This window comes from Propithecus coquereli, unplaced genomic scaffold, assembly GCF_000956105.1.
Source record: "Propithecus coquereli isolate 6110/MARCELLA unplaced genomic scaffold, Pcoq_1.0 Scaffold7, whole genome shotgun sequence".
NCBI lineage: Eukaryota > Metazoa > Chordata > Mammalia > Primates > Indriidae > Propithecus > Propithecus coquereli.
Window position 1 is genome coordinate 4,413,876 of NW_012153062.1, and position 19,728 is coordinate 4,433,603.

The 19,728-nt window shown below is 35.2% G+C and overlaps 1 protein-coding gene across 2 annotated transcripts in view; it reads right to left on the reverse strand.

Moving 5' to 3' along the window:
- LOC105823895 (transmembrane protein 56) overlaps nt 1-19,728 on the reverse strand; it is a 73,873-nt gene that overhangs the window by 30,575 nt on the left and 23,570 nt on the right. For both annotated transcript variants that reach the window (XM_012661189.1, XM_012661190.1), the window contains exons 3-5: nt 15,119-15,208; nt 12,609-12,667; nt 9,989-10,083 (exon numbers count right to left, since the gene is read on the reverse strand). In XM_012661189.1, the coding sequence (XP_012516643.1) occupies nt 9,989-10,083; nt 12,609-12,667; nt 15,119-15,208 (244 nt within the window). The remainder of the gene's footprint in view (nt 1-9,988; nt 10,084-12,608; nt 12,668-15,118; nt 15,209-19,728) is intronic.

A 19,728-nucleotide genomic window follows, 5' to 3' on the forward strand; every position in this document is an offset into this window, starting at 1 on the left:
AAGTATATTAAAGTGAGAGAGCTGTTGTCCTAGCCTAGAGATGACTGGCAATCTATACGCCTGAAGGAGCTAGCCCCCCACTTCCCTGAAACTGTGGTCAGTGAAGGTTTAGAAATGCACTCACCATACTCCACAGCATTCTTAAGGCAGACCTGCTACATTCCTCTAGAATGTTTTTCCTGACCCCTCAAATCCCAGTCAAGTGTCTCCACAGACCTCTCCCCTTGTCAGAGTACGTAGCCCCTGGCAAATATCTCTATTCCTGTGCCTCATTCACTATTATATCCATAGAACCTAGCACAGTGCCTGGCCCACATCTCCTGAGTTGAACCTTGCCTGCTCACCAGTGTTAAATAAGCATGTCACCTCTAAAGTCAAAAATTTCAAAAAGAATCCTTCCGGCCTATTTCTGAGTGGGTAAGAGCGCCATCAGAATATGAGTATTCCACTCTAAAAGGAGAAAAATATCCGGATTTTAATTTTGTAAAGCAATCAGTGAAACCAAATTAGAGGTTATCAAACTTGTTAGGAAGAAAAAAAAAGTCTCAAGTTTAATCTCTAACCTTTGACACATTTAGATGAGTGAAGCAAGACAAGTAAAAGTGGGTAAGCAAGCAAAAGATGTAGGGGAATGTGGGGCCTACGTAATAGAAGAGAAACATCCAGAAGCAGGAGATCAGTGAGCACGCTAGCAAAGCTAAGGAGCAATCAGATGTGGTCTCAAAGAAAGATAAACCAGGGTTCTAGCCCGGCCCTTACTACAAGGGTGACCTTCTAGTTATTACTGAACTTCTCTGACCCCCTTTCGAGAACTTAATAAAGTTAATACTTTTTAACAGGGCTGTAGTTAGGGCTGTAGGGCTGCCATTACCACATCATCATCGTTTTATAAAACAATAAAATGAGAAAGTTAAAACTAACTGACAGATGAAGTATCTCAGAATGCCATGTGATACTACTACTATATCCCAATGCTGATAGTAGAATTTCTATAAATGTTTATTGGCTAACTGACTAGCTTAAATCTTTTAAAAACGTATTTGGGCAATTCAGTATTATAATTAAGCACTTAAGTTCTGGACAGTGGGGACAGTTAATGATCATAGGCCTGTGGCATGAAGGCCAGGGTTTGAATCCTAGCTCTGCTAGCAACCGTGGGCAAAGCGGACCTGGATTTCGGTTTCTCCATTTGTAAAAGAGTCATGATACCATCTTCACAGCAGCATTTACATGAGAATAAAATGAGATGCATACTGATGACAATCAGGAAAAATACTGAAATGTAAAAGGCACTCAAAAAAGGAAAAAAAATGTACTTAGTGATATTGAACCAGGTAATTGTTCTTACTGTAATTATAAAGAAGATAAAATAAAGACAAGACCTTTAAGAGCCTATTGCCCTTCCTGCCTAGGTACAATCCTTCACCTCTAGTTACTGATATAGGGGTGACTACACAGGCCTAAAGGTCAGGCCTGAACGATGACAAGGAATGGATAAGACAGACTATCGCAATTGGGAAGGCCTGAATGGACTACTAATGAGCTGCTATTTTAGTACAAAAGATACTATGTGAACAAATCACCCTCAGAAAGTGTTAACATTACCCTCTAATTGTTACAGGAAAACCTCAACCAGATAGTCTAAGAATAAAAACATTTTCAGAACTTGCAAAAGACTCAGAGAAGTTACCTCCTTCACACCTTTTCTTAGGATATTATTTGAGGATATGCTGCAGCAAAATGAGTAAACCAAGAAAGTTAAAGACACGGGATCCAGGAAACAGTGACTCCAACCCAGGAGAGCAATGACAGGGAGCCCCAGGACATCAGGAAGCAGCCCAGAGAGCAATCTGCTCAGACTGCAGCAGGACAACAGCAAGCTTCCAGAGCAGGTTCTGGGAAAAGACAGTTACAGAGATGTGATACTATCCTTGAGAATATGGAACAACTCGAATATGTGATAAAGGCAAACAATGCAAGGAAAAAAGGGCAGACAATTAGAAATGCCAGGAAAAAAATTAGAAAATGTAATGCTGGCCCTGCAGTAAACTATTTTAATATAATCATGATAAATACTTTATTGATTTTCTATGTGTAAGATCAATTGGCTATAAAGGAAAACTTAATATGATTACAGAATACAAAGTAGATATTTTGAAATCTCAGGAATCCGAAAAGTACAAGTACAAATGACAGAAACTGAGAAGCAGAGTGGGAGTTAGAGGAGCAGGAAGGATAAGGGCACTAATACCTTCACTTTAGAGAGTGTCAAGAGGTGCTACAGAACCAGAAATAAAAGTACTTAAAGTTTTAAAAGGAAGTGAGAGATGAGACAACTAGCATTACTTTAATTGCCCTGGGAGGAAGAAAGGAAGAAAATAGAGGTGTGAGAGTTAAACTCTTATCTATCATAGCAAGAAGATATTATCCAACATTGACAAAGCCCATGACAAGCCCAGTCCTCAATATCACCCATGAAAATCTGACATCTTCTCCTCAGTGACTTTTCTCATAATGTCTTCTGACCTAGGAATCCTTCCTTACCTTTTTCTGGCAATCTATATAAGCATATTTTTTTGAAGGCTGAGTTTAAGTCCCAATCTCAAAAGCTCTCTTAGAAAATTCAAAAAAGCATAAATACATATAGGAAAATTCATGTACAATTTATATAAACTCCAAGAATATACATCAAGCACTGTCAATAGTTATCTCTGGAGAATCAGATCTAGAGAACCTTACACTTGCTAAGCCCTGTCTTTCTACAAACTCAAAATGTTTTTCACAAATATCTATATTCAGAAAAACAATTAACAGAAATTAACACAATGATCCTTCCATTCCCTAAATTACTACAGTATTACTGATTTATTGCTGGGTCATATTTTGTTTTAATTTTTTAATAGTTTATTTAAATCTTAGCTCCTTAATTGAAACCACAGGTTCTATCATATCCTTATCCCCTAGCCCCAACCTCTTTAGCTCAAAACCTCTGTGAGCCACCTGGGTGCAGAAGTATTCTTTGGTAGTCTTGCTTCTGTATTTTCTGATCCTGTACATCAATACACAAATGCCTGTTGATGGACTTGATCTGATACATCCATGACAGCATCGTATGTAGTATACACTTCCATGGGTGTAGCTAGCCATTAGACAGGCTTTAGGTTATGTGCAATTCCTTGTTACTTTATTCCCTTCTCTCCTATTCAAGAAAACCTACTGAAATACAAGTAGGATAGATGCTATTAAAGGGATAGGTTTAAAGCCTGCTATAATATTTTTAAATGAATAAATTACAAATTCCGATACTTTATTATTAGTAAGTCATGGCAAAATTCACAACTGATTTCTGATCAGTATGGTGTTTCCATTTCTGTCATTCATCTTTAAGGAGCTTTGCGTATAGGAAAATCCACATTTGCCGTGGCCTCTGCATGACTATAAAAGACAACAAAACAGGATTTGTCTGATTCCTTCCACAGCTTAAAAGAAAATTCTTTTAGCAAGTGATTAGGAAAATCTGTACTTTCTTACTATGGGAAATTTAAGTTTCCACTAGCTAAGAGCAGGTAGGGCCAGAGGTTTTAGGAGGTGGGAGAGAAAGATACCTAAAATTATGATGTTCCTACTCTTGCTAGTATGGTGCTAATACTGTTCTCCTGCCAACAGCTTGGACAGGGATGGGCACCCTTTCCCTCACTACACTACACTAGGACCACGCATTGGCAGGAAATAAGTTCTGGGCATCCCAAAGTGGAACCCTGTGTAAAAATGTGGCTGTGTTCTATAGCAACAATAATGGGGCACTTCAACAGGTAATAGACTGACCCAGAGCCTTAGCACATTTTCATGGAAAACCCTTTCAGAGAACCATCAACCTAGAATTGACATTTGAGAACAAAACCCATGCCTACATTTAATAACTATTTGTTTAATTTTAATCATTCAAGGTTTTTGATTATTTACTTACAAGACAGAAATGAAGGTTTGAGCTAACACATAGGATTAGACTTGCCAAATCAGACTCATGTGAAGCAGTGCTCTTACTTAGCATTAAGTTTTACTAACTACAAGGATAGAGGCCATCAAATAATTCAGATGAAGCAGAGAAAGGTCTGGGACATCACGGGCAGATGGCAACACAGGTCCTTCTTTCCTATGTTTAACATGAGTGTCTGGCCTAGAAGAGATGAAGGCTCTACAAAGTGAGGTTCACGAAGTTCCTTACACAGATGGGAGAGTTTAACTTATAAAACATCTCCATGTTATAACCCCAGAAAGTTGTACAGCCCACATGACTTTCTCCAAGGAGCCAAGCCTCATAGATTCCTGGGTTCTCTGCACTTCAGGTAATCCTTACCCAGGGACATCCTGCTAAGGGCATTTCAGAGTTAAGGTTTTCTCCTCCTAACAAATATCCAAACTCTACTTAACCAAAGGTCCTGTTGACAAGGAGATTACACTGGGCCACTTGCCTTCTTTCCCTTCCTCTCTTCTCCGCCACCTCCATAAGGAAATGGATGGCTTGCAAGCCTGCTGCTCTCACCCCTGCCTCCCAGGGTTACTTAAGAATCTGGTGACCGGCCGGGCGCAGTGGCTCACGCCTGTAATCCTAGCTCTCTGGGAGGCCGAGGCGGGCGGATTGTTTGAGCTCAGGAGTTCAAGACCAGCCTGAGCAAGAGCAAGACCCCATCTCTACTAAAATTAGAAAGAAATTAATCGGACAACTAAAAATATATAGAAAATATTAGCCGGGCATGGTGGCGCATGCCTGTAGTCCCAGCTACTTGAGAGGCTGAGGAAGGCAGGAGAATTGCTTGAGCCCAGGAGTTTGAGGTTGCTGTGAGCTAGGCTGACGCCACGGCACTCACTCTAGCCAGGACAACAGAGTGAGACTCTGTCTCAAAAAAAAAAAAAAAAAAAAAGAATCTGGTGACCATAATTTTAGCTCATTGTCAATCCCCCCATTGTCTAGTTCTCCACTATTAGAACTAAATCAAATCATTTCAACAAAATAGTTGAATCACAGAATCTAAGAATTAGGATGGAACTTTAAAAATCATTTAGTACAAGCTTCTACCCAAAGTTTTTACTTATTATATCTACTTTCATATCTAGCTGACTGAAGATACATCATGGTAGAATGGCCACTTTAAAAAGCCATTCCATTGTTGTTGTCCTCCAATCACTGGAGATGCCTTTCTTCTGTAAACAAAAGTCTCCCCTACCTCCCCTTACCACCCCCATTGGTCCTAGTTCCAACGTGTGAGTTGATCCAGAAAGTCTACTCCCCCTGCCACTTAATAGGCCTTTCGCATTTCCAGGGGCTTCAAAGCCATCATGTCCTCCACCTCCTGGGCTTTTCTAGGCTGATATCTATGGGTCCTGCAACTGCTTGTCATAAGACAATAGCTACCCAATCTATTATCTCCCCTCAGTTAATTGGTGGCTCTCCTCCAGACATATGCAAGTTTAGGGACTCCAGATGATGATGATCTTGGGTGTGGAATGACCAGGCAAACTATGTTTAAATTAGATACCATGACTCCTCTAATAGAGTATAAATTTGAAAGTAGCTTTCTTTTTTTAGCAGATATTATGTACTATTGGCACAACTGAAATGTGGTCATCTACCACCTCCAGGCAATTCTTCTTTTCTACACATTGTTAAACCCAAATGTAAAATTTAACAATTATCACTATTAAGGTCCATCTATTTTTTGGCCTGTTTTTCCAGTATAAAGCCTTTTTAAAAATGTAATTCATTGTCTAACATATTATTAGTTCTCCTTCCTAATTGTGAATGAGCTTCTTTTAAACTTTTTTTATTGTGAAAAATATACACAACATAAAATTTACTCTTTACAACTTTTAAGTGTACAATTCAGTGGTATTAAGTACATTCCTACTGTTGCGCAAAAATTACCACCATCCACCTCCAGAACTTGTTCATCTTCCCAAACTGAAACTGTGTACCTGAGAAGCAATAACTCCTCACTGCCCTCTCTGCCCTGCCCCTGGCAACCACTATCCTATTTTCTGTCTCTATGAATTTGATTATTCTAAGTAATGCAAATAAGGAAAATCATATGATAAACTCTTTTTTTAAAAAATTGAATTAAGAACAAATTAGTGACTTAGGTGGACATGGCAATCTTCTTGGCTGACATCTATTTTACCAGCACATACCAAGTCCAATCTATCAAGTGTTTTCTTTCCTGATATTGAAAGGAAAATAGGATTCAAAAAGCAAACTTAGAGAAAGTAAGGGAAATAGTGCTGCTAAGGTAATTTCACTACGTAAACCTGTGCCCACAGAGGAACGTGAAACAGTAACCACAGGACAACGAAGGTACGTAGAGCTAGACTTGAACTCCTAAACCAACACTGAGGAATGCCTTACAGAAGGGTTTTTATTATTAACATGTTTGGAAATTATGGGAATGGTCACATCAGTTACTCTATATTAAAAAGTGTTTTAAAAATGTTAAAACAAATTCCAAAACAAAAATCACAGATATATTTGTGTATATGTATATATATAAACGTATAACACATATTTTTATATATGTAAATATATAATATACTTTGAAATTGACCACTTAACATTTTTGCCACACAAATCTCTCAATAAATAAGAGTTATATTATAAAGTAACTGTATATTTGTGTTTTTATAAAGATTTCTATAAGTGAGCTACAGAAATACTAATAAAACAATTAATTCTCAAGACTTCTGTCAGTCTATTGTTCATTACGATATAACAAAGTTGAAAATCTCTAATTTCAGTAGGAAAAATGATTTAGCATGTTATTTTTTAAAAATATTTTTCATTGATTAAATATTTAACATGTTTTACTAAATGTAAATTTAGTGGGAAATAGAAATCACATTTAATGATTTGCACATCACACATATTGCTTTAATAAGCTATATTAGGTGGCTATTTTTAACACCTACCTAATTAATTTTTAAAATTTTATCTTTTGAAATGTTGCAATAACAGTTACTATGGTTACCTAAAATTTTTCTTTAAGGCTATCCTAACGGAAGAAAAGGAGGAAATACAGTAGTTGTATGTAATAGAGAATAGGCAATACTATTAAAATCCTTTTAAAAACAAAAGTTCTTCTTTTTAACACTACTAGTGATAAAATGTTAGTGAGTCTTAGCATTGGTTTTATGGTATTGCTATGCAGATTTTTCTTCAGACAAACATAAAACCAATATTTTTCTAATTCTGGTCTCCTACTGCAAATTACAATTTTGCTGAATCTGACATAACAAATCTTTCATTTTCAATACCACTTTATACATATTTGTTTGCAAATGTTTTAAAAATATAAATACTGTGGTAAAGCATTAAATAAGAAACAGAGAGGCCAGGCGTGGTAGCTTATGCCTGTAATCTCAGCACTTTGGGAGACCAAGATGGGAGGATTTCCTGAGGCCAGGAGTTTGAGACCAGCCTGGGCAACATAGTGAGACATTGTCTCTACAAAAAACAGGAAAAAAAAATTAGCTGGCTATGGTGGCACATGCCTGTAGTCCCAGCTACTTGAGAGGCTGAGGAAGGCAGGAGAATTGCTTGAGCCCAGGAGTTCAAAGCTACAGTGAGCTATGATCACACCACTGCACTCCAGCCTGGGCAACAGTGAGAGACCCTGTCTCTAAAAAAAAAAAAAGAAAGAAAGAAAAAAGACAGAGAGAGAAGAAATAAAAAAGACAAAAAAGAAATAAATTCTCACACTTAAGGCATCACATGGTACCTAATACCCTGAAATAAATCAAGAGCCATAAGAGCCATTTGAAACCAAATTTTCTTCCTAGATTGCAGCAGAATGGTTTAATGATTAAATTCCAGGATAGTGTAAAAATGTGGAAGAGTTGGGAAATGATGCATATTCAGTGATTTTCTTTTCAAGTTTCAATGTTTTCCAAATGTATTATAACTCATTATCTAAAGGCACAGTTTGACTGGGGAGGGGTGATTCCCAAAGAACACAGAAAAAAACTACGGCTACAAAAGAAGTCAGAAAGGATAGTGGTTTATCCTTAAAAAATAAGACATTAAAGCATAAATGTGTTCATTTCCCTTCTGTAAGAGATCAGCCTCTCATGCTTTCCTGGATAATTAGTATCCTGCCCCAGGAGTGAAAGCTAAATATCAGGAGAAAAAACTGTATTAATACGATTTTTATATCTCTATATAGACAGAAGAGAATTCCTTAAGCCCTAAATTACTCTGCCAGAGAATTTTAAAACTTCAGTAAATATAACAGAGGTACAAAAATAGTGATCAAGATATTATATAACTTACAATCCCCTAAATTCAAAAGAATCTTACTTTTCAACTATTTCTTCATTAGGCCATACATTTAAAACCTATAGGGAGCTTGCTTCTATTGATCACTTTAAGTTTTATTTAGTTCCAGTAACAGAATCATTTAAGAAAAAAGCTTATTACAAATAGCTTAAACAGTTATGTAAGTATCAAGTCAAAGTGCTTTCCAAATACCAGTTCTCATAAGTGATAAGAATTTGATGACCATTTACACCAAAATTTGTAATTATTATTATTCTTTTATCCTTACTTAGAATAACAAAATGCACAAAGTGACCTGGGAATTCACTGCAAGGAAAAAACCTTATATTTAATGAGTAAATGTAAGATCTGTAAATAATATAGGATCTCTATCCATTCAACTATTATTTTTCTATTTTATTTCCCTATGAATAGATTCACTTTATTAGATAAATTTATTTCATACTAAAACAATAGAACATAGAAAGACATATCAAAAAAATCTTTAGGAAAAAAATGCAGTTGAATTCCTTTACTTATCAACTTACTAAATAAGACAGTTAATTTCTTTTTTTTTTTTTTAAAGGCATAAAAGTCCCAAGATGAAAACAGTATTCACCCCACATAATTAAACATTCAACTTGCCAGCGCATGCACAGCCAGCCACTTGCCATGTCTGTGATTTCAGTGGTCAACAGAGAACAGAATCATAGTTTTTAAACCATGTATATTAATTATTTAAATTTGTGACTTCAAATGGTTGATATGGAGACACATTTTGCTATATCTGATTCTTACAGAAACAATGTCAAATCAACATCTTATTCACTAGCTATCTTTGTGTTTTTTAAAAAAAGAAAAATTGAAGAATATCATTAATGTACATTTATATAAATGGTCACAAATATCCAGCAAGGATTTCAGTGATACCAAATAAGAAAAAAAATGTCAGAGGCTACATTAAAGTTTTAAAACAGAAAAAACATGGAATGGTATATCATATCTACTACATAAAATTCTAGTTTACTTACATCTATTATTTACAAATATCTATCTAGAGTTTGTTGGTATAGCTAAGTTGAAAAATAATTGGTTGTGGAGAAACCTAACAGACATACAAGGAATATAAAGTTGCTAGTTTACAAATGTGTATATGGAAAAATAATTTTAGACATAGAATTTAATATGCTTTGTTGCCTGAGATTTATTGCAAGAATCCTCTATTGACTTCAGTCTTGGAATTCTGATGAAGTCTCTGAGCAATATTTCCCCACTGCTCCAGCCTACTTATCTGTAATTATGCATGTGTATGGAATTAAACAAAAAGAAGTATTTTAGCTAGTTATACAGGAATATGTACATGCCCCGGGCTGTTAAATCATAAATGCATCTAGAAAGACAAATATCTATAGCTACACAATCCTAAAGATTTTAAGTGGAAATTCAAGGAATTAGGGTAATCTGCCTATCTCAAAGTTTATGAATATAGACACATTAATATAGACACACATGTAAAGTTATTATTTTAGTTAATAAACAAGATAACTTATCACAGGAACAATCCCTGAATGCATTTGGAGATGGTCTTTATAAATTAAGAACTGTATGTTTAAATTTATCTTCACCCTTAAGTCACTATTGCCAATCTTGTCTGCTTGTTAAACTACTGTAAATCCTGGAACTCACCAGTACAAAGTAGTATGCGTACAGCGCTGCACAATGGTGAATTATAAAAAATTTGTCACCAATCACTTTCCAATGCCAAATGAGAATCAACAAATCTGTAAGAAGGAAAAATGAGTTATTACATAAGAAGAAAGCTTCACTGTTTTTTAAGTGTATTTAACTCTTTCTCCTGACAACTCACCACTGTCTACTCTGAGGCCACAGCACTCTGTTCCTACCTCAGTGAGCCTGATGACCCACTTTGTCACAAAGCACCTGCTCCTTTTTCCTGTCTCACCCACTCTACTGTGGCTCCTCCAGGACACCCACCAAGTTGTGGGCATCTTTATACCCTCAGAATCCAGCACAGGGTCTGGCACACAGCATGTAACATAATGTCTGTTGAAAGCATAAATGAATAACTTGTTTTCATGATTAAATAAAAATAATTTTTAAATAAGTTTAAATTACTGATTTTTGTCACTATGATAATTTGAACAGAGACAAGATGTTGGTAGAAAAGGTACAAAATGACTAATTCATTTATAACACAAACTCAACAAAAAATATTAAAAGAATTAAGAATGCAAATTAGTCTGGCTATACCACCATGAACGCGCCTGATCTCATCTGATCTCAGAAGCTAAGTGTTGGGCCTGGTTAGTACTTGGTTAAAAAAAAAAAAAAATTAAAAAAAAAAAAAAGAGTGCAAATTAAATATTAATTCAAAATTAAAACTACCAAGACATACAAAGAAAGAGGTCAGAGCATCAATTTTCTTTAAAAGGTCCTGAATCTAAACATCATGAATCAGAAAATAATTAGTTTACTTTAGCAAAATAGAAATTGCTCAAAATTTTAACACAACTATTCTTTTTACCAAATAGTTAAACACGAAATGTAGACTAGCAAACAAATGGCTTCCATGGATACAGACCAGGGGAGGATTCAGATTTTGTGGGTTTGGAGCTTATACAATGTAATGGCCTCTTTTATAAAATAGAAATTACTAACACAAGACTAGATATGAGTATTTAGAAAAAGAAATCATCAAATCATAAATTTTAAAGAGAAAACAAATACTACAAATATGAAAATCAAGAAAAATAACATAACATTATTACTAACTGCCTAACCCACCTCTCTAACACATTTATTTCCCTATATTTTTAGGCTGTATACTTTTTGGCAACCGATTTATAAAATGATTTTGTTGTACGTTCTATAGAGAGAATAAAAAGAATTCACTTTTCATTCAGCCTGGTTTAGAAAAGTTTATTTCAGGCCAGGTGCAGTGGCTCAGGCCTGTAATCCTAGCACTCTGGGAGGCAGAGGTGGGAGGACTGCTTGAAGTCAGGAGTCTCAGACCAGCCTGACCAAGAGTGAGAACCCGTCTCTACTAAAAATATAAAAATTAGCCAGGCATGGTGGCGCATGCTTGTAGTTCCAGCTATTCGGGAGGCTGAGGCAGGAGGATCTCCTGAGTTTGAGGTTGTAGTGAGCTGTGATGACACCACTGCACTCTAGCCCAGGCGACAGAGTGAGACTGTGTCTCAAAAAAAAAAGTAAAGTTTGTTTCAGTTCTTAACTCTTGCAAGTTTTTCAGATTGTTATCTCATTTGGGAAAACCTTAATCAAGTTTCTTTCATACAAGATTTCCTGGGAAATGACTATTGTCTGAATTAACAACACTTATTAACCAGTGCATGTGGTGCGTTAGGGATTTTGTGTTATCCTTGCCAGTGACAGCTCTGTGTGTCAAATGAGCAAAATCTTTTTCCAATGTGTTCACATGATTCATTTTTTTTTAATTAGGCTATCAAATAATCCAACAGCCTATTCAATTATTTCTATTCAAAATTTTATCTCTTTCCCTTAATGAATTATTGTGTTTTGGAATAATCTAATTTTTTTATTACAACTCACTTCTTGATGACAGAAAATTTTCTATTAAGTTCACTACTTTATCACTTTTGTTTCCTATTGCATTATTTGTATTTGGATTTTCTTTCAGTTATTTAATAAATTCAAAAATTACAAAATAGAGTTCCCTATACAAATGTCCATATCAGGGATCTGTCATTTCTCTCATTTTATTAAGATGACCCAAAATGTCTTTTCAAATGCAGTTAAAATAGCATAATCTCAACTTTACTTCCCTCTGCCTCCCTGTAAAAAAGGCAACTCTAACCCCATCCAACATGAGGGACAATATGACAGAGGGGAATTTGGAATAACTGATTACGGCCGAAATGGCTTACTTTTGTAAGTTTTACCAAAGCCACACAAAACCATGACTGTTGGAACACATTTCAAGGGCCCTGGAAAGCGAGGCTTAAACTTCATTAGCTGCATAGTAATTACACCCGAGAGACTCTTTTGGACAAACAGAGACCACTGTTAATAAAAACTGTGCAGGCTTCGGGGGTGTGAGGCCCCACCTGGAGACTCTCATCTTCTGTGAGAACCAGGAAGCCATCAAGAAAAAACCTTGCACGTTCTGCCATCATCACAGGTATTTTTTCCTCTGTATGGGGAAAAGCTGCTTCTCAACTAAATAAACCAAAAGCATAGACTACATATACTTTGTATAATTCCAAGAGCAGTCTAAAAAGAAATAGAAAATGAACATATCACATACCAGAAATGAGGTAGCCTGAAGCAATAGCAATATTCACGTTCACAAGTGACGGATCACCCCTAAAAATATTTTTTTAAGAAAAGTTCTTTTTAAGCACAATGGTTATAGATGACAGTTATTTATTTTTTCTATTGAGATTTAAATATAATGAAAATGCTTTCTACAGATTCTCTAATGGTAAGCTGTAGTTTTCAAATAAAATCGTAAAACACACAGTAACAGTTTGGCCAACATTGACGAGTCCTGCAGTACTAGTACTAGCAGAGAGATGCTGTCCCCAGGAAAACCTGAACCCACACTCCCAAGGAAATTCAGTAGCCTTCCTGTCCAAGATGAATTGTTTTAATCAAGGGATCTTCTATAGCCTGTATCTTCCATCAAGTTTACTTTAGACCCAAGGCAGTTTCCAAAATTTCCTTGAGGATAAATCATCAACTCTAGGAATTCGAACTAGGCTGGAATCCTCTAAAGCAGCAGTCCCCAACCTTTTTGGAACCACGGACCAGTTTCATGGAAGACAGTTTTTCCACAGATAGTGGGAGTAGGGGGAATGTAACAGTCCATGGACCGGGGGTTGGGGACTGCAGTTCTAAAGCACCTAAAGTCAATCCATATTGAGGTTCCCAATAGTAGGAACAGATGTCCTGAGAGTGGCTAAGAATACTCAGTATATTTTCTGAACATAAGTTTTTAGAACTATTCCCAGAATCCCCAAATCCAAAAGCACAGCATAGGGTTTGTTTTGTTTTGAATTGGGAAGTCATCATCTATACCACCAGTGGCAGTTACAGTGGACTCAGTGGATACCTTAGGGCCCTCTATAGCTGACATTCCAATGTATTAAGTTACCTTAGGAGTGGCTCACTATCAATTCTGGATCCTATTCTAAACCTATCAATGCACAAAGTATTGTGTTAGTTACGGTAAGACTTCTAACTGCATGCATAATCATAATTCTTATACGTTTTAGCTAGAAGTTTTACCAGTTTTACCAAAAGATAACAAAATTTATAAATGTGTTCTCATAAGATTTGTTTGCAAAAGGACTCAACTGGAATTCCAGATGCTGATGTTTTTTGATTCCTTTTTCTGAATCAGGGACTCAAATTACCTCAAAAAATCACCTAGCCCATTACTGATTTTGAGGCAATATAGTATTATCATCATCATTCTACTGAGGCCTAGAGGGATTTGCCTATTATGACACAATTAGGAAATAATCAGAACAGTACAGTTTGACACTGCTGTTTTGATCCCTACACATATCAAGATCCTATACTTTTGCCCTACGATGCTCTTTGCTCCAAGAAACAAATACAAATTATCAGTCCTTTATCTGATTTATAATGTGAACCCCTAATGAAATTAACACAAAATAAAACCAACAGCTAAACTACAAATGGAAAGAGTTAGCAACAATCATGTCTTCTTTACAAATTTTTATTTGCAAATACGATCCAGGAAAATAGACCTAGAATAAATAATGGCACTAAAAATGCAAAAATATCAAAAATTATATTAGGTTGAAGTTTGATAAGGCAAAAATTGACCAATGAATCAAATCTGTTTTAAAATTTACTTCCCAAAAGAACTGGTTCTTCTGATAATCATGTTAGTAAAATAAAAACTAAAATTATAATAAAGCTAGAAATTGTGTAAGTAGACTATATAAAAATCTGGTCAAGGAATTAAGTTCATTAAATTGATTTTCTTTGAAAAATATCTTCCCAGTGAAAATTTATCAATATTGGTATAATACATATGGGAATAATTTCACATTTATGAATAAAAGCCTACACCCTGCAGTCAAATGGTGCTGGTCGAAAGACCTGGTTAAATTGCCCTCCATCCTCCGGAGCTCACAATGACCACAATTCAATGCAGTGCTTCCTGAAAATATAACTCCTCTCTCAAACTAAGCTGCACTAAGCCTTCTCATATAATGCCAGGAAATACAGTTTGCAAAATTTCTGCCACTGGAATGACATTCAAATTTTTCAAAAAGAACAATCTTACAAATTATACTATTATTGCTGAATATAATTATTATTAGTGCTTCAAATTTTCTCAGTACTGAATGTCTCACACATGGCCATCTATAATTCTCATTTTATCTCTTTGATATCAAACTATGGGTCAAACAGAAATTTGAAGACAAAGTCTTAAGTAGGTATTATCCAACTTGACCAACTTAATAATGACTTATTCTTGCTCAGAATAGTGGTTACAATAACTTGGTTTCACTCACTAACACAATACAAATGTTTACATCATCATAATCTTGTTTTGAATAACAACTGCAATACCAAGGCAAAATGACCCTCTTTTGCATTCAAATCTAAATAAATCATTTTAATGCACTTTGCTAAAATAAGTCTGAACACAAGCATTTTAATAAAGCATATACTATCAATATGGTTTCTGTTTTAAAGCAAAGTAAGTGATGTTCTTATTAATAATTAATATTAAAACAAAAATCAAATTGGCTATGTTGGAAAGAAATGGCTTACCAAAGTGGATCAGCTATAGTAGCCTCATCAAATAAGAAAATGTACAGGCCAAAAATCCCAACCAACAAAGAATGGCATGTAGATACTACCCTGAAATGAAACAAAACACACACAAAGATTTTAGATTCTTTGCAATAAACTTTAACTCATTCTGGTAAGACATTTCACATTCTGAACAAATTATTCCTTGAAGCATTTAAATACAGGAATGGAGTACATCTGAGAGTATAATACAAAATTGTCCTTTAGAAATCCAAGGGCTACAACTTTACTTTGAAATGAGTAACAATGAAGATGCCAAGGTCTACAATTTCCTGCTAGAAAATTGGTGAATCACTCCTTGGTTGAAAGTTCTAAGACAAGCTGGGTGCGGTAGCTCACACCTGTAATCCTAGCACTCTGGGAGGCCGAGGCAGGAGGACAGCTTGAGCTCAGGAGTTTGAGACCAGCCTGAGCAAGAGTGAGACCCCGTCACTACTAAAAATAGAAAAAATTAGCCGGGCATGGTGGTGCGCACCTGTAGTCTCAGCTACTCAGGAGGCTGAGACAGGAGGATCACTTGAGCCCAGGAGTCTGATGTTGCTGTGAGCTATGATGACACCACTGCACTCTAGCCCAGGCAACAGAGTGAGACTGTTTCCAAAAAAAAAAAGTTCTAAGACAGAAGCAAACATGATGACACAGTCAACAGAATGCTGTGCAGACCGATGGCAACTGTAAGACCACTACTTTGTACCCTGCTCCAAACTCCCTCCCCAACAGCATCATTACAGGATGACTTTCCTGCTTCAATCAGCTGGGAATGACTTCCAAATCTACTAGTCTTAACCAACTCTATATCCTTAAAACAATTCAAATGGATCATGATATGAAGATTTATTATCTTAGAGATTTTGATTTTAAATGTACATTCCCATGCATTATTGCACTTGACTCTTATAAAAAATCTGTGAGAAAGCAAGGGCAACCATTATTAATACCTCTATCATTATTATGACAGCACTTCTAAATAGAAAAATTGACGATCAGGAATATATATAGAAAATCCATTTTTAAAATAAACAACCAAGTGAGAACAAAATGTTCTCAAAATCCAGATCAACTTTTCTTTTGTTAAAGGAATAAGGTTTTGATGAAAAAACATCAGTTTCCACGAACATATCCTGCTAATAATTTAACAACTCAACCAATACTCGAGCTCTATGATATGCTACTTAAAGAGCTGTAAACAGCATACTTTGTATTTATCCACACAATGAAGTTTTTTTACCCAACAATTTCAGTTTTCTCACATCTTTATTGATAAGTTTACGAGTAATGAAGCTTCTTTTCTCTTCTTTAGAATAAAAGATGAAAAGAAAAGTTTTCTCTCTAGAAATTACTGGTATGCAATAAATTTCCCTCTACAATAAGACCCAAGATCTTTAAAAGTAAAATGTATCAACTAATATTAAGCTTGATATGAGAAAATTTCATTGTAATTTGAAAAATCAATATACTTGATCTAATAGATAGTGTTTCTAAATAGATATATCATGCTAAATCAGGTCATAATTTAAAAGCACAAAGATCCTCACTAAATTAAAGGCACTGACAAAGAATCCTTTGTATTAAATAACACCAAAGCATCATTTGAAGTGCAAATAATTAATCCAATTAACCTAGTTTACAAGTCTGGAATTTTTATACCAAGCACACCTGTATTCTATTTGAGCATAGCAGGACAAAAATATAAATTTCTTGATATCAAATAAAATACTCCATCTAGGCTGGGCGCGGTGGCTCACGCCTGTAATCCTAGCACTCTGGGAGGCCGAGGCAGGAGGACAGCTTGAGCTCAGGAGTTCGAAACCAGCCTGAGCAAGTACAAGACCCCATCTCTACTAAAAATAGAAAGAAATTAATTGGACAACTAAAAATATATAGAAAAAATTAGCCGGGCATGGTGGCGCATGCCTGTAGTCCCAGCTATCCGGGAGGCTGAGGCAGGAGGATCGCTTGAGCCCAGGAGTTCGAGGCTATGGTGAGCCACACTGATGCCACTGCACTCTACCCAGGGTGACAGAGCAAGACTCTGTCTCAAAAAAAAAAAAAAAGATACTCCATCTAAATAACCCTATAGCCCACTCTCTGTTGCTATTCAAAAATTCTAGAAAAGAAAAAAATATAACCTCTCTAACTTGTTAGTTAGAGTTAGTTAGTTAGCCTAACTACTAACTTATTTTACTGTTTAGTAACCATAAGTCAAGAAATTTCCTTTTAAAAAACAAAAACTTTTTATTCCTGACACTCAGGCCCCTCAAATTCTCTTCTCTGTTGAGATGTTATATGGTAAATGGAAAGCATCACAAGCCCTCAGCTGGTGAAAACAGCATATAATTCATTAGAGAAAAGTTAAATGTTATTTGGTCCAGTCAAATAGCTCCCACTATAATGAACAGGAAAAGTAAACACCTTATACTCACATACTATTCTGCATTAAAAGTGATACTGTCGGAAACTTGTTAGTAAAAATTTCATATTTTACTCTTTAAAATCAGATTCCTAGCAAAGCAAAATTTAGATTCTTTAGTAACTAAAAAGAAACACCACGATGCTACTCAAGATAAAACATTTCAATTTTTTTCAAAGAAGGTTAAAAAGAAATGTTGGTGCTTATAAAGCACCTGAAAAAAATAATTAATGACCATTTTAGAATAGTAATGTAAAGTTACTGATTTAATCAATCAGAAGCAGTGTGAGTGTTGTCAACAGAAATTACGTAGCTCAAGCAGGAGAGTTAAATTTGGGGGAAATAGAGTGAAAATTGGTAGTATTTAACACAATAGGATTTTCAATGCAATAGGTAAGCAACTGGATATAAGCAACTAAGAAAAATTTTTTAATTATAAGACATAAATAATATCTATAAGTATGTATGTTTTCAGAAAAAGTTATAATTAAGTACAACCCTTTCTCACTTATAATTAAACTGCTTTCCCTCAAGGGGGCATTTTCCAGTAATTTTTTTTCCTCCTGTCCTTTTTCTGCTAGATGGCTTAGACCACCCATTTTTTAAATACTCTTTCCTGATTTCTACAAAGAATTAAGTGTGTCGTATCAATCCATATGTTTTAAGACTGGAGGCTGAATTTTAAGACGTTCTTAAATGTCTTAAATACCTACTTTATTCAAAAAATATTCTACTTTTTCCTTCTTTGCACTCTCCGCCTCACAGCTTAAGTCCTATGTAAACCAAGTGGGAAGTAGGAACAAATTTGAGAGTAAGAGAAAATACCATTTGAATACCTAAATAAGTCTTATATATACTCCCAGACTCCTTTTTCAAATATGAACTCAGTTTCCCAAATGGTAATTTCCTGCATCACAGAATGGCAGCAATAAGACAGAATAATGCAAAATATTTTTCAATTTCATCATTTCATTTTCATCTTTGTTTCTAACTCTCTATACCCTCCCTATTTCTTTGGCTTGCAGCTACTCAAGATTCAAACGCCTTTACCTACCTTAACCATGGTGAAAAGAAAATGAAAATAGTTCAAATTTAATCAGAGAATATATGTCCTCTTTTCTTCTCTTTGCCACCATTCCATCTACCTTCATATGTTATGAAGGGTTTTTAAAAAAAATAATGGTATCTCTGGTACACCACATTTGAATAATATTTTTATGCTAGTCTTAAGATAAAAGAATCATACCTCTTATTTTTTATAAAAAATGTAAAACATAAAGAAATAATTCTTGCTTTTTGGGTGAAAAGAACTGTAGCATGTATGAACCAGTCATATCAGTGTAAAGCGCAAAAGAAAACAACTAACATCTTGGTAAATTCCGTCTAAGTTGTAAAAGTAGATGCCAGCAAAACAATTTGGCTCAGAGAAAGATAGGAGATTTCAGGTCAAATATGACCATTTTTAAATAAATACTTAGACACTGGCAGAAGTTCTTGGATTCTAAAAGGAAATTTCAATGAAAAATAATTACAGCAATTTTAGAGACTTGCTGAATGCATTTTATGGTTAGCGTTAACTTCAGCTAAACAGCAACAACAAAAAATATGCCTGTGACTACTTTGATTCACTGAGGTTTGCAAATGCACAGCAATATTTGGGCACATAAAATGCCTTAAAACAAGTGAAGCAGTCATCAGAGTTATTTTGTGTTTGAAATCTTGTGAGATTAACGAGTTGTACACAAAAAAATTTGCGACTAACTTTTTAAAACTCCAGATTTCCATATCCATAGATGTCTAATTCTTTTTTCATTTTTTTTGTTTAAAAAAAATCTAAGAAGCAATTTTTACTTTAGAATTATAGAACAAATGAATGAATGCTAGTAGGCTCTAAATTACAATGAAAAGTTTATTAAAAAGATACAGATGCACTGATTATACACTTTGTTCTCTGGTGTGTAACCTTTAACTCCCCTGGGTCTGGCTAAGCTGGCCAATACCACAGAGTATATAAGCTATCCAAAATTCCAACAAGTATTTTCTTCCGTTAACATTTCCGAAGAATTATGTGTTTGTTATAATCATTTCAGAGAAAAACACAGAACAGTATTCTTCCACAGTCAGCTGGATTCTACTTAATCTTCACACTCTTCCCCAG